The following is a 12,000-nucleotide window of genomic DNA, read 5'->3' on the forward strand; positions in this document are numbered from 1 at the left end:
TCTCTCTCTCTCTCTCTCTCTCTCTCTCTCTCTCTCTCTCTCTCTCTCTCTCTCTCTCTCTCTCTCTCTCTCTCTCTCTCTCTCTCTCTGACATGGTCTCACTGTCTCACAGGCAGCCCAGACTGGCCTGAAATTTGTGAATATGTGCTTGCCTTAGCTTCCAAACCACTGGGATGGCCGGGCGGTGATGGCCGGGCGGTGGTGGCGCATGCCTTTAATCCCAGCACTCGGGAGGCAGAGGCAGGCGGATCTCTGTGAGTTCGAGACCAGCCTGGTCTACAAGAGCTAGTTCCAGGACAGGCTCCAAAACCACAGAGAAACCCTGTCTCGAAAAACAAAAACAAAAACAAAACAAAACAAAACAAAACAAAAAACCAAACTACTGGGATTCCAAAAGGTATGGGAAGGGCACAGCTGACTTTCCCACTAAGCTTCCCTTCCTAGTTGCTGTAAACACAACCCCAAGACAGACCTAGGCAAAGAGTGCCTTTGTTTCTTTTCTTTTCTTTTCTTTTCTTTTCTTTTCTTTTCTTCTCAGTTTTTTGTTGTTGTGGTGGTGGTGGTAGTGGTGGTGGTTTGCTTTGGTTTTGCTTCTGAAAACAGGGTCTCCTGTCTCCGTGTTCCAAATGCTGGGATTACAAGCATATATCACCACAGCCCACTTTAAGGATACAAATTAAAATCAACAAAGGGAAAGACATATGCAAGACCCAGGGGGGCAAAAAGGCAGAAGCTTTGAGGTGTCCTCTTTAGTGAGTTACACAAAGATGTACGTAAGTATCCCAGAAATGATTGTGACAACCTGTGCAAACCACCCAGGCCTTAGCAATCAGCTGCAGAGCTGTGTTCCCATACTGCTGACCTGTTGTAGAGCCTCTCTTTACACTGTATGAAGACGGGTCACTGTGATTGGTTTACTAAAGCGCTGGATGGCCAATAGCTGGGCAGGAAGAGGTTAGGTGGAACTTCCAGGGACAGAGAGGACGCTGGGAAGAAGAAAGGCAGAGTCACCAGCCAGACACAGAGAAGAACGAGGTAAAAGATGGAAGAAAGGTAACACCATGTGATAGATTAATATAAATGTGTTAATTAGGAACAACCCTAAGCTATAGGCTTAGCTTTCATAATAAGAAGTCTCCATGTCATTATTTGGGAGCTAGGTGTCAGGACAGAGAAAGACTTGTTATGCTTGACCTAAGCTGCTTCTTTTTAACTTTCTTTTTTATTTATTCTTTGTGTTTTTTCACATCATGTATCCTGATCCCAGCCATCTCCTGTTTCCTCACATATACCCTCTGCCCCTGCAACGTCCCCCCAATAAAACAAATAAAATAAATTTAAGAAGAAGAAGAAAGGGGAATATTGTCATGGAAACTGCCGTGTGACACAGTGAGTCACGCAGTAAACCCCTTTATATCCATCTTTACATGCAAACGTTCATCACAAAGACTCATTGGTTTCATTCAAGGCCCTGGTCCTGCTATCCTTTCGACACTGGCCCTCACTGGGACTCTTCCTGAACACCCCATTGCTGCCCCTGTGTTGCAGAGATTCTGCAGTCCTGGTTCCACAGGACTGACCCCGTCCCTATGCTCCAGCAGATCACAGATGGGGTGGATGTTGGGGTGGCCAACACTAACCCTGGTTCTGGGTAGTTGCAGGGTCGGTGGGCTCGCAGGCTCTCCCGTCGTCTTCACCACTAGGGTGAGCTCTCTACCTGGCCAGTTCAGCCCTTGCCGTGGTGATGAGCAAGGGGTGTGGTCAGTTCTCCCTCACCTACACCTTCAGGGCTGTGTTACCCAGTCTAGGTGAAGAGGTCACTCTCCTGAGAGCTGCAGCTCTCTCACCCGAGGTTCCCTTCATAAAGGACTATGCAACTTTGGCAAAAGTGTGCTGTATGTCTTTCCAGCTTGCAAAGGGCACTTGTAGCCACCTACTAGGGTGGCTAAGCACTAGAAGAGGGCAAGTAGCTAGAATTTTTAGTGATTAGACATTGGATCTAAACTGACTGTAAATCTAAAGTTCCTGAAGGCGGCTGCAGGCTGCAGGCACAGTGGACTATGTCGGGTGCCTGCGGCAAAGAGTTAACTCAGCAGATGTGGGTTGCTCAAACCTGCACATTCCAAAGGAAGCTCACCATCAAGACCAGTACTCAGCCTGCTCCTAGGAAGGACTTCCAACCCTTTAGAGTATTTTATGCAAGGAGAGCAGCTTTGTGTTTGGAGTCTTGGCTCATGCTGTACCAACCTGACCGGATAAACAGATCCTAATGATAAGCATTGCTCAAGGGGGCCAGAGTGAGGGGATTGCAGTCTAAGAAGCTGAGGTCACGCACCTCACCTCAGCAGCACAGTAGAGCTAACACTGATGGCAGAAGTGTGGGTGAGCTAGCTCTGAGGTTGTGAGCATGGGAGAGCTGACCCTACTACTATCGTGTGACGGCCCGGGTGGGGGGAGATCACACACACACACACACACACACACACACACACACATAACGCTGACCTATTGTAGGATCTTTCTTTACACTGTATGAAGATGTGTCGCTGTGATAGGTTTAAAGGCAATGGAAGAAGGAAGGGTTCACTCTTTGCCTGCTTGCCCTGGCCTTGTCTGCACATCCATTCCTTCCCTGGCCTTGGAGCATACCTCTTTGGGATTCCAGCATCTACAGAAGCCCAGCTGAGACACCCAACCTCGTGTGACTGAACAGCTCTTGGATTCTTGAACATTGTCTTCACAACTAGTCACTGTTGAACTGAGCCTGTAGGTCATTCCCATAAATTCCCATATATACATATATATGTACATACATATATACACGTCTATAAACACGCGCACACACAAAGATTCATTCCCTAAGTTCTGTGACTCGAGGCACCCTAATAGTGGTTACTGCAGTGAAGGCATACAGGAAGCACCTCGTCAGTGCAGCAATGCTACGGCTGGCTGCAGACCACAGTGCAGCAATGAGAGTCGTGTGCAGAAAATAGGATGCACTGTTGCATAATAAATTTATCAGAAACTAAATGGAGACAGGCCAGAAGGAAAACTCTTTTTTTTAAAAAAAAATGACTTAAAGATAGATCTTAGTATGTTTGTAGGCTAGAATGTATGTGCGCAAGACAAGAGTACGCTCATAAATCTAGGAGGAAAAAGAATAAATGATAGCCGGGTGGGAGTGGCTCACACCTTTATTCCCAGCACTCAGGTAGAGACAGATATATCCTGTGAGTTTGAGGCTTGGTCTATAGAGTTCCAGAAAAGCCAAGGATACACAGAGAAACCCTGTCAAAAAATAGAGGGTATAAAAGTGGACAGAATCCAGGCACAGCTATTACTGATGAATGTCGTACATGAAGGACTCCCCCAAGGGCTGACGGGAACAAATGCACTAGTAGGTACAGTGGGGAGCCAGTAGGGGGCAGTGGAGTGCGGACAGTCTCTTGGACGTCTTGTCTTTGGTGAACAAAAGGTACTCACTGCTAAGAATATCTGGTAACAGAACACTAGAGGAGCAACTGAGGTTGGGACTGGGAAAGGAATCACGACCACAGCCCTTCTCAACAGCACTGTGATTTTCCCCATGTATTTCATGGAGAAGAATTTCCTGGAAAGATGCTGGGGTCCTCACTGAGTAACAGGCCAGAATCACACTTGGAATGGAGAAGCCTCTATGCTCTTCCCTCTGCTCTCCATGGCCACAATGGAAGCTAACCATGATGGCTTCCACGTCTCTGGGTTACAAACTGAGCCCAGGAGCACTGTAAAATTCCTGACTGAGGGCTTACTTCACTAGTCGGTAACACACAGGCAGTTCGAACGGTGGAGACTTGGCAGACAGCCTAGGTCGTGGCTAGGGAAAGGCAGGCTACTCGGGCTAAGGTGTTCAATCTTCATCATGACAGGGAATTTCTCAGTCGAAGAGCTAAATTCACATTTTATGAAGAGTAATTCCAGAAGGAGCAGAATTTATCCATTAAATATTTTAATGAAATTCTATCTGTCAAGGCCCCTGCCCAGAGGGCACTCATTATCCACGAAGAAATGAATGGTTACAATCGGCTTGCTAAACACCTAAACAGAGGTAATTACAAATTGGTATGTTCCATCTGCTCCCCACCTAGTGCTGAGAGCAGATGCATTGTGGGAAGAGGCAACTGCAGGATGACAAGCTTCAGCTGTTGGAATATGCTAAGTCGTGTTTAGAAATTCCTCTCCGGTGCAGCTGCTGAGGGCAAGAGGGTAGTCAAGTTTTACTGAGCAGCTCATCGGGTGGGTACCACGGAAGCAGCACAAAGTTAGACACTGCTCTCATGGCTTCTACCCTCCTGGAATGACCTCACTTTAATTCATGAGCAAGAGCTGAATGGGGCCCCATGGGAGGTTCCATGCTATTTCCTTATTTTGATGAAAACCAGGAAAAAAAATAAGACCCAGTTCCCAGGGATTTTCCCAGCCATTAGCTACCTATAGCAAACTCAAGTCTACCTCTTGCTACTAGATTCTGGTCCCCCACTTTTTCTTCAAATCCAACCTCTCGCCGGTTGGTAGTGGCGCAAGTCTTTAATCCCATCACTCAAGAGGCAGGGCAGAGGCAGGAGGATCTCTGTGAGTTCGAGGCCGGCCTCATCTACAGAGTGAGTACTAAGACAGCCAGGGTTACACTGAGAAACCCTCTCAAAACAAAACAAAACAAACAAAAACAAAACAAAAAAAACAAAAACAAGAACAAGAACAAAGCAGTCAAACCTCCCAGTTTCCCGCGCTGGTGCCTCAGACCCAGCCTGAACCAATTCCCAAGTGTGGTGAAGATGATCTGGTTTTATTACATCTCTAAAAGGAAAGGGTAGGGCTGGAACCCAACAAGCACACTGGCACCCCTGCCCCCCACATCAGTGCTGCCCAGAGTAATGCCGCAGATTGAAGGGCTCCCTGGACACACTGCGGTGCTGCTGGTTTCGGATGATCCGTAAGAGGAGGCACTGAAAACAGCCACTTGGAGAGTTCACACGGGGGACCTGAGAACCACTCTCCAGAGAATGACCAGAGGCTGGCATTGATTCCTCAGCGGTTAAGGGCACACGGGGTGCTCTTCCAGAGGGCCTGGGGTTTCATTCCTAGCAGCCATGGTGGCTCCCAACTCCAGCTCCAGGGAATATGATGCCCTCATCTGGCATCTCTTGGGCACCAGGCCCAAGCATGGTGCATAGATACACATGCAGGCAAAACATCAAACACATAAAATAAAAATAAATAAATCTTTTAAATATGTATATACACCTTTTTTCTTTTAAGAATGCTTAACCAGAGCCAGATGTTCTGGCACCCGCACCAGCCTCCAACCACGCAGAAAGCTGAGGTGGGAGAATCACTTGTGGCAGTGAGACCACCATCTCTCTCTCACACACACACATACGCACAAAGGTGACCTACTTGGGCACAAAGTAGCTGTAATTAGGTTTTCTGAAGAACCACCGTGTGGGTAAACTACTAAATATTTTCCAGGCCAGTTTCCAAGGGAGAATGCGGTGTACAGCCTAGAAGAGATTAGCACCAGCCCATGAGGTGAGCTGCCCTGTGAGGTAGGGAACTCGGCAGTTTGCAGCAATGGCCTACCACTTGGCAGGCGTGGGTTTTCCGTGATACGGAGACGGAGGCAAAGCCAGGAAGGTTCTGCCTCTACAAATGAGGTTCTCCTGACTGAATGGAGTCTATACACACAAGCTAAGAAGGCAGCCCTACAGAGATTGGGGTAGAAACACACCCACGTTATTTTAAGATAGGTTAGCGTGGAGAACTTTAATCAAAGGGAAACATCTCTCCTGATAACTGTTCTAGGCGTGCTGTAAGGCAGCCAGTGTGGTGGACTACACTGGAGTTCAGAATGTGGAGCAGGGGACCAGGGCTTTTGTTCCGCTCCTGCTCTGTGTGACCTCTGAACCCCTCCCTAAAGTGACCTTCCATAGTCTTTGCCATGCTAAAGGGTACTGCTCCTCTGACCCGGCCCTCCTATAACAGGTCTAGGGCTACCATTGGGGGTGCTGGGGCTGCACTTGTGGACGGCCAGAGACCACCTCTGTCGGAAGCATCGGCCACACTCAAGGCAGGGGAAAGGCTTCTCCCCCGTGTGCAGAAGCTGGTGCTGAGCCAGGTGGCTCCACTGGGCAAAGCGTTTGGAGCACAGGTCACAGGCATAGGGCCGCTCGCCTGAGTGCACACGCCGATGACTGGCCAGCAGCGACGGGTAGGCAAAGCGGCGGCCACAGTCCTCGCAAGCATGCAGCTTCTCCTCCGTGTGGGTGCTGCGATGGATGGCCAAGGAGCCGCTCCTTCGGAAGGCACGTCCACAGTCAGGGCAGGGGTAGGGTTTCTCGCCTGTGTGCAAGAGCTGGTGCTGGAGCAGGGTGCTGCGCTGGGAGAAGCGGGCTTCACAGTGCTCACAGGCATAGGGCCGCTCCCCAGAGTGCACACGACGGTGGCTAACCAGGCGAGAGGAGGAGGAAAAGCGCCGCTCACAGTCAGGGCAGGGGTAAGGCTTTTCTCCGGTGTGGATGCGCTGGTGGATGACCAGGGCAGTGCGCTGGCGGAAGCGACGGCTGCATTCTAGGCAGGTATAGGGCTTTTCTCCGGTGTGCGTCCGCTGGTGGATAGCAAGCAGAGATGGGTAGGCGAAGCGACGCCCACAGCTCGAGCACTGATGGGGTTTTTCGCCCGTGTGCGTGGTCCGGTGATTGGCCAGGGACCGGCTCCGTCGAAAGCAGCGGCCACAGTCAGGGCAGTGGTAGGGCTTCTCGCCTGTATGTATGACCTGGTGCTGAGACAGGTTCTTCCGCTGGGAAAACCGTTTGCCACACTGGTCACAAACGTAAGGGCACTCACCAGAGTGTGCCCGCCGGTGACTGACCAACAGTGATGGATAGGAAAAGCGGCGCCCACAGTCCGGGCAAGGGTAGGGCTTCTTCAGGTTCTGGGCGCATTTGTGGCTCTCCAGGGTGGGGTGGTCAGGGAAGGTACAGCCACAGTCAGGGCAGATGGGGCCCCCAGATGTCTGCCTGGGAATCAGCCGGGGTTTGCTGGGCTTCCGCCCACGCTTCCCCTTTCGGGGTGCTTCCTTCGGTGGGAAAACTTCCTTCTCTTCATTCTTCTGTCTGGTTCTGGTTTCTACCAGGAAACAGAAAAATTAAGTACCGGGTTCCTATGCTTGCCTTTTAATGTTAAGGGTTACAAGAGCGATACACTCAGATCCTGTCAGGTGTTAGTGTCAGAGAGCTAAGAGTGGCTGCAGATATGGAAGGCATGGGAGCTCCTTATCCAGCCCATGTGAGATGCGGGGTGGGCGCTAGTCGGACTTTTAAAACAGTGTTTTGGGGCCTTTGGCTTGATTGGCAGAGTGCTTGCCTCAACTTCATGAAGCCCTGGGTTTAATCCTGTACCACATAAAGTGGCTCACCTTGGCTACATGGCTTTACTAAGATGCACCAGACTTTGTCCTTAAAAACAAACAACTTGAATGTTTCTATTAGCCGTGGGGTACCCAGAAACCTTGGTCCCCACCTGCCTTGTAGGAACTGTCAGTATCTTCCAATGTTTGGGGGGTTTGTTTAAACAGGGTCTCATGTACTTACTCTAGGCTGGCCCCCAACTCACTAAGGGGGGTGACCTTGAACTTCTTATCCCCCCCCCCCTTCTTCCACACCCCAAATGCTAACAAGCAGGCACCACAGCTTCCTGATCCAGGGCTGGGATCAAACCCCAGCTGTATGCAAACGAGGCAGACACCCACCCAGTAAGCGGCACTCTCAACCGCCCTCCAGGGCTTTCTGATACTGTGCAAATGTGTATGGCTCCCCATACCTGTCTTGCATACAAGAGCACACAACATGCAGCTGTATGTACTCCACTGACTTCCTTTCTCCCACTTAATGTGTATTCTAAGGATCTTTTCCCTAAAGAGCATGGTGACAACGCTCCTGCAACTGGACATAAGGACCCTTGTAAGCTGCCCCAATGTGGGTTCTGGCATGGGACCTCAGGGCTTCTGGAAAAGCAGCAGCTGCTCTTAACTACTGGGCCTTCTCTCCAGCTCAGAACTTCCATTTTTAAAGCATTCCTGTACTGGTTTTATGTCAACTTGACACATGCTGGAGTCATTTGGGGAGAGGGAACCTCAATAAAGAAAATGCCGGGGGGCTGGAGAGATGGCTCAGAGGTTAAGAGCACTAGCTGCTCTTCCAGGGGTCCTGAGTTCAATTCCCAGCAACCACATGGTGGCTCACAACCATCTATAATGAGATCTGGTGCCTCTTCTGGTGTATATATGTTAACAGAACATTGTATGCATAATAAATAAATCTTTTAAAAAAATAAAGAAAATGCCTTCACCAGGTTGGCCTGTGGTACACTTTTCTTAGTGAGTGATTGATGTGGGGGTGCCCAGCCCATTTTTGGTGCCATCCCTGAACAGGTGGCCTTGGGGTGTATAAGAAAGCAGGCTTAGCAAACCATGAGAAGCAGGCCCATAAGCAGCCCTCGTTCGGGGCCTCTGCTTCAGTTTTTCCCTGGCTGCCCTGATGTCGTGCCATGATGAGAAAGTGTCATCGACCCTGTCCTCCCCAGGCTGCTTTTGATCACCGTGTTCGTCACAGCAGCACAGACCCTGAGACAGGAACTGGCACCAGGAGTCGGGTACTGCTGTGGCAGACAGGGCCATCTGTTTAGAGGAGGAGTGTGGTGGGAAAGCTGTTGAGGGCTAGAACAGCAGAGGGCTGTTCTGTGGGAACTCAGAAGACAATGCCGAGAGCAGGACTGTGAGGAAGGCCTGGCCTGTGAAGAGCCAGAGGGAAGTCTGAGACTCCTTAAAGACTCCACCAAGACCATTTATGTGATTATATATATATAACATATATTGAATATATAAGTATATTTTGAATTTTTTAAAAATATTTATTTATTATGTATACAATATTCTGTCTGTGTATATGCCTGCAGGCCAGAAGAGGGCACAAGATCTCATTACAGATGGTTGTGAGCCACCATGTGGTTGCTGGGAATTGAACTCAGGACCTTTGGAAGAGCAGGCAATGCTCTTAACCTCTGAGCCATCTCTCCAGCCCTATATTTTGAATTTTTGAGACAGGGTTTCTTTGTGTATCTCTAGCTGTCCTGGAACTCACTCTGTAGACCAGGCTGGCCCTCAACTCAGAGATCCACCTGTCTCTGCCTCCCAATTGCTAGGATTAAAGGCGTGCGCCACCACCACCTGGCTATGTGATAGTTTTAATTAAGAACTACTAAACTGAAACCTTTGCTTAGCTAGGACAATTAATGCCGACCAGGTGGGTCTGAGAAATTAGCACGATTAAAAAATACCAGTACCACCAAGGATCATAAATGTCGGAGTATTTTCTCAGGGTCAGTACACAGAGCTGTGGTCCATGATGGGACCAAGGCTGCATCTCATGTGGACAGCTGAACTTGGTTACATGTAAGTCTGCCAGGTCCTCTTAGTTTGGAAGGCATAAGGGGTCATGGGGAGCAACTGAGGCCTGGCACTGTGGCAGGCAAGTACAGACCACTGGTGAACATGGCAACTTCAGCTGAAGTTAGAACCTCGGGACCGAAGGGGTCAGGGAGGGAAACTGGAGCTGGGCAGGATATGGCAGGGTCAACGTCTCTAACAGGAGCCCAGGAGAGGATAGTGGGGAAGGGGTAGCCCCAGCATTTGGCAGATCTATTACCACAGCTGAACAGCACCCACAGCAGCAGCTGCCGAGTGGAGCTGGCTTAGCAAACAAGCTGCGTGTGCTGGGGATGGCAGCCACGGAAGTGCCACTGCCGAGTCCGCTGGGCCCAGAAGACGGTGCGGCCGGCAGTCTGACGCTGAGAAGTTCATACTGTTGGACTTTCCTTTTGCTTTGATTTTATTGTAACTGTGCCTTGGTGGTGACTGTTTGGAATAAAGTACACAACTTCTTCTTCTTCTTGTTTCTTTTATGGGAACCTGTAGTTAATTTTAGAGAGATTTGGGATATTCTAGAGAAACTCTTTGAAAGAGAATCTGGACGTTGTAAGGAGATCCAACTTTTGGAGTGTCTGAATTGAGGCCCTGGGATGAACAAGGGTAACAGGGATGTGTTTGTGTGTCAAGGTGACAAGAGGCCAGTGTGGATTGTTTTATGTCAACTTGATACATACAAGCTAGAGTCGTTTAGGAAGAGGGAACTCAATGGCGAAAATGACCTCACCAGACTGGCCTCTGGGCAAACCTGCATTGTCTTAACTAGTGATTGGTGTGGGAGGGTCCAGCACACTGTGGGTGGTGCCATCCCTAGGCAGGTGTTCTTGGATATATAAGAAAGCAGGGGCGCCATCAGTAAGCAGCCTTCCTCATGGCTTCGGCTTCAGTTTCTGCCTTGAAGTTCCTGCCCTGACTTCCTTTTGATGATGGTCTATAATATGAAAATGTAAGTTAAATAAACCCCTTCCTCCCCAAGCTGCTTCTGGTCATGTTGTTTATTACAACATAGAAACTCCTGACTTAAGACAACTCCCAGATAGGCAGCTGCTGGTCTAGGACTTTGAGAGCCGCAGCTGTAAACAATGTTGAAGACCTTTGAGCCTATTTCATCCAGGAGTGCATAGCCTAGGAGCACGTTCAAATTAACGGGCCTTTTCTTTTCTTTTTTAAATTCAAGAGTGAACCAGGGCCTAGAGGGATGGCTCAGTGGTTGAGGTTTCCTACTCTTCAGAGGACCCGAGTTCCGTGCAATGGACGGTAGGTCCCAGATCCTGGGGAGCAGGATCTTTTCCAAAGCTCAGTGATTCATTTATGTCAATGGACTACTACAGGTAGTTAGCTTGTCTACAGTACAAGCAACCGGTTACCCTTAACCAGACCAAAATTCTGGGTCGAAAGAGTTTAGAGGGCTGCAGGGTCTCCGCGGGCACTTTTAACTCACTTCTCTGGAATGTTACCCATCTCCGGTACTCCAGCGGATCTAGGGCTGCCGGTTCCCAATCATCGGTATTTCGTTCCAACCAGGAGATGAGAGCTGGTTTGGGACCCGCACATCCTGGGGGAGGAGAACCAGTCAGAGGGCTGGCCTCGGGAAATGATGCTTTAAAAAAAAGTATACCGAGGCTCTGCCCCCACCCCTAAAAGCTGGTCCGCAGGTCAGGACCCTGGGTCCCTGCCCCCACTCTACCCCGCCCTCAAGCTCCATCATCCCTTAGGCCCCGCGTAAGCCGATTGGGCCGGGCCTCACCGAGCGCGCCCAGGAGGCCGTAGGTCTCGCGCATCACATCCCGGTACAGAGTCCGCTGCGCGGGCCGCAGACAGCACCACTCCTCCGAGGAGAAGTACACGGCCACGTCCGCGAACTTCAAGGCTCTTGGCCTCCTGCCCCTTCTCCGAGTAGGTCCGGTCTCTCCGGGTGCCCGCGCGGGGAGCGGAGCCGGCGCCATCGGACCTGCGTCCCCGCCTTGCCCGGGCACCGCGCACCCCGAGACCTGGGACCCGGCCGGGAAGGCCCGGAGGAAATCCGAATCTGCCGCCGGAGGGGCCAGGCGGCCCAACGCCGACCACACCGTTATTCAGGAAACTCCCGCTGGAACTTGGGTGACAGGCACCGGAAGATGCCTTCGGGGAAGATGGCGGCGCCGCTCCCGCACCGCCGCTGCCTAGAATACAGGCAGGTTCCAGCTATCGATTTTATTGACCCGAGCGCCATGCCGGCTTCTTAACCTCCCTGCCCTAAAGTGTAATGGCGCGGCGAGATGGCTTCATGCCTACTTTTCCCCCTTATCTATTGCATTCCTTCATTGGTCGGTAGCTGAAGATCGGACGTTCTGATTGGGTGTCGGCGAAGGCGGCCCGTTTGAATGAAGCCGAGGGATTCTTAAGGGCAAGAAGGTGGATGGAGTGTTCCGAAACAGGTTTTGAGAAGTGTGGAAGTAGGAGCCCTCCTTGTGTTCTCCAGTGTTTGTTTGCCCCAGCTG

General features: G+C 50.4%; 1 protein-coding gene across 1 annotated transcript; it reads right to left on the bottom strand.

Moving 5' to 3' along the window:
- Window positions 1–3,144: 3,144 nt before the first annotated feature.
- Window positions 3,145–11,473, bottom strand: Znf689 (zinc finger protein 689). The gene is made up of 3 exons (XM_050165895.1): window positions 11,268–11,473; window positions 10,962–11,075; window positions 3,145–7,164 (listed from the first exon to the last, which is right to left on the bottom strand). The coding sequence occupies exons 1-3, from the start codon at window positions 11,464–11,466 to the stop codon at window positions 5,981–5,983; spliced, it is 1,497 nt and encodes a 498-aa protein (XP_050021852.1). The 5' UTR covers window positions 11,467–11,473; the 3' UTR covers window positions 3,145–5,980.
- Window positions 11,474–12,000: the final 527 nt, after the last annotated feature.

Source organism: Alexandromys fortis, unplaced genomic scaffold (genome assembly GCF_014885135.2).
Source record: "Alexandromys fortis isolate MF-2015 unplaced genomic scaffold, M_Fortis_MF-2015_v1.1 scaffold_146, whole genome shotgun sequence".
NCBI lineage: Eukaryota > Metazoa > Chordata > Mammalia > Rodentia > Cricetidae > Alexandromys > Alexandromys fortis.

Bases quoted from the DNA above. Each gene is read 5' to 3' on its own strand.
- Znf689 (XM_050165895.1), bottom strand. From the start codon at position 11,466: ATGGCGCCGGCTCCGCTCCCCGCGCGGGCACCCGGAGAGACCGGACCT. The intron at 11,076-11,267 runs GTGAGGCCCGGC...CTCCTCCCCCAG, and splicing joins CGGCCTCCTGGGCGCGCTCG to GATGTGCGGGTCCCAAACCA. The intron at 7,165-10,961 runs GTGAGTTAAAAG...GTTTCCTGGTAG, and splicing joins ATGGGTAACATTCCAGAGAA to AAACCAGAACCAGACAGAAG.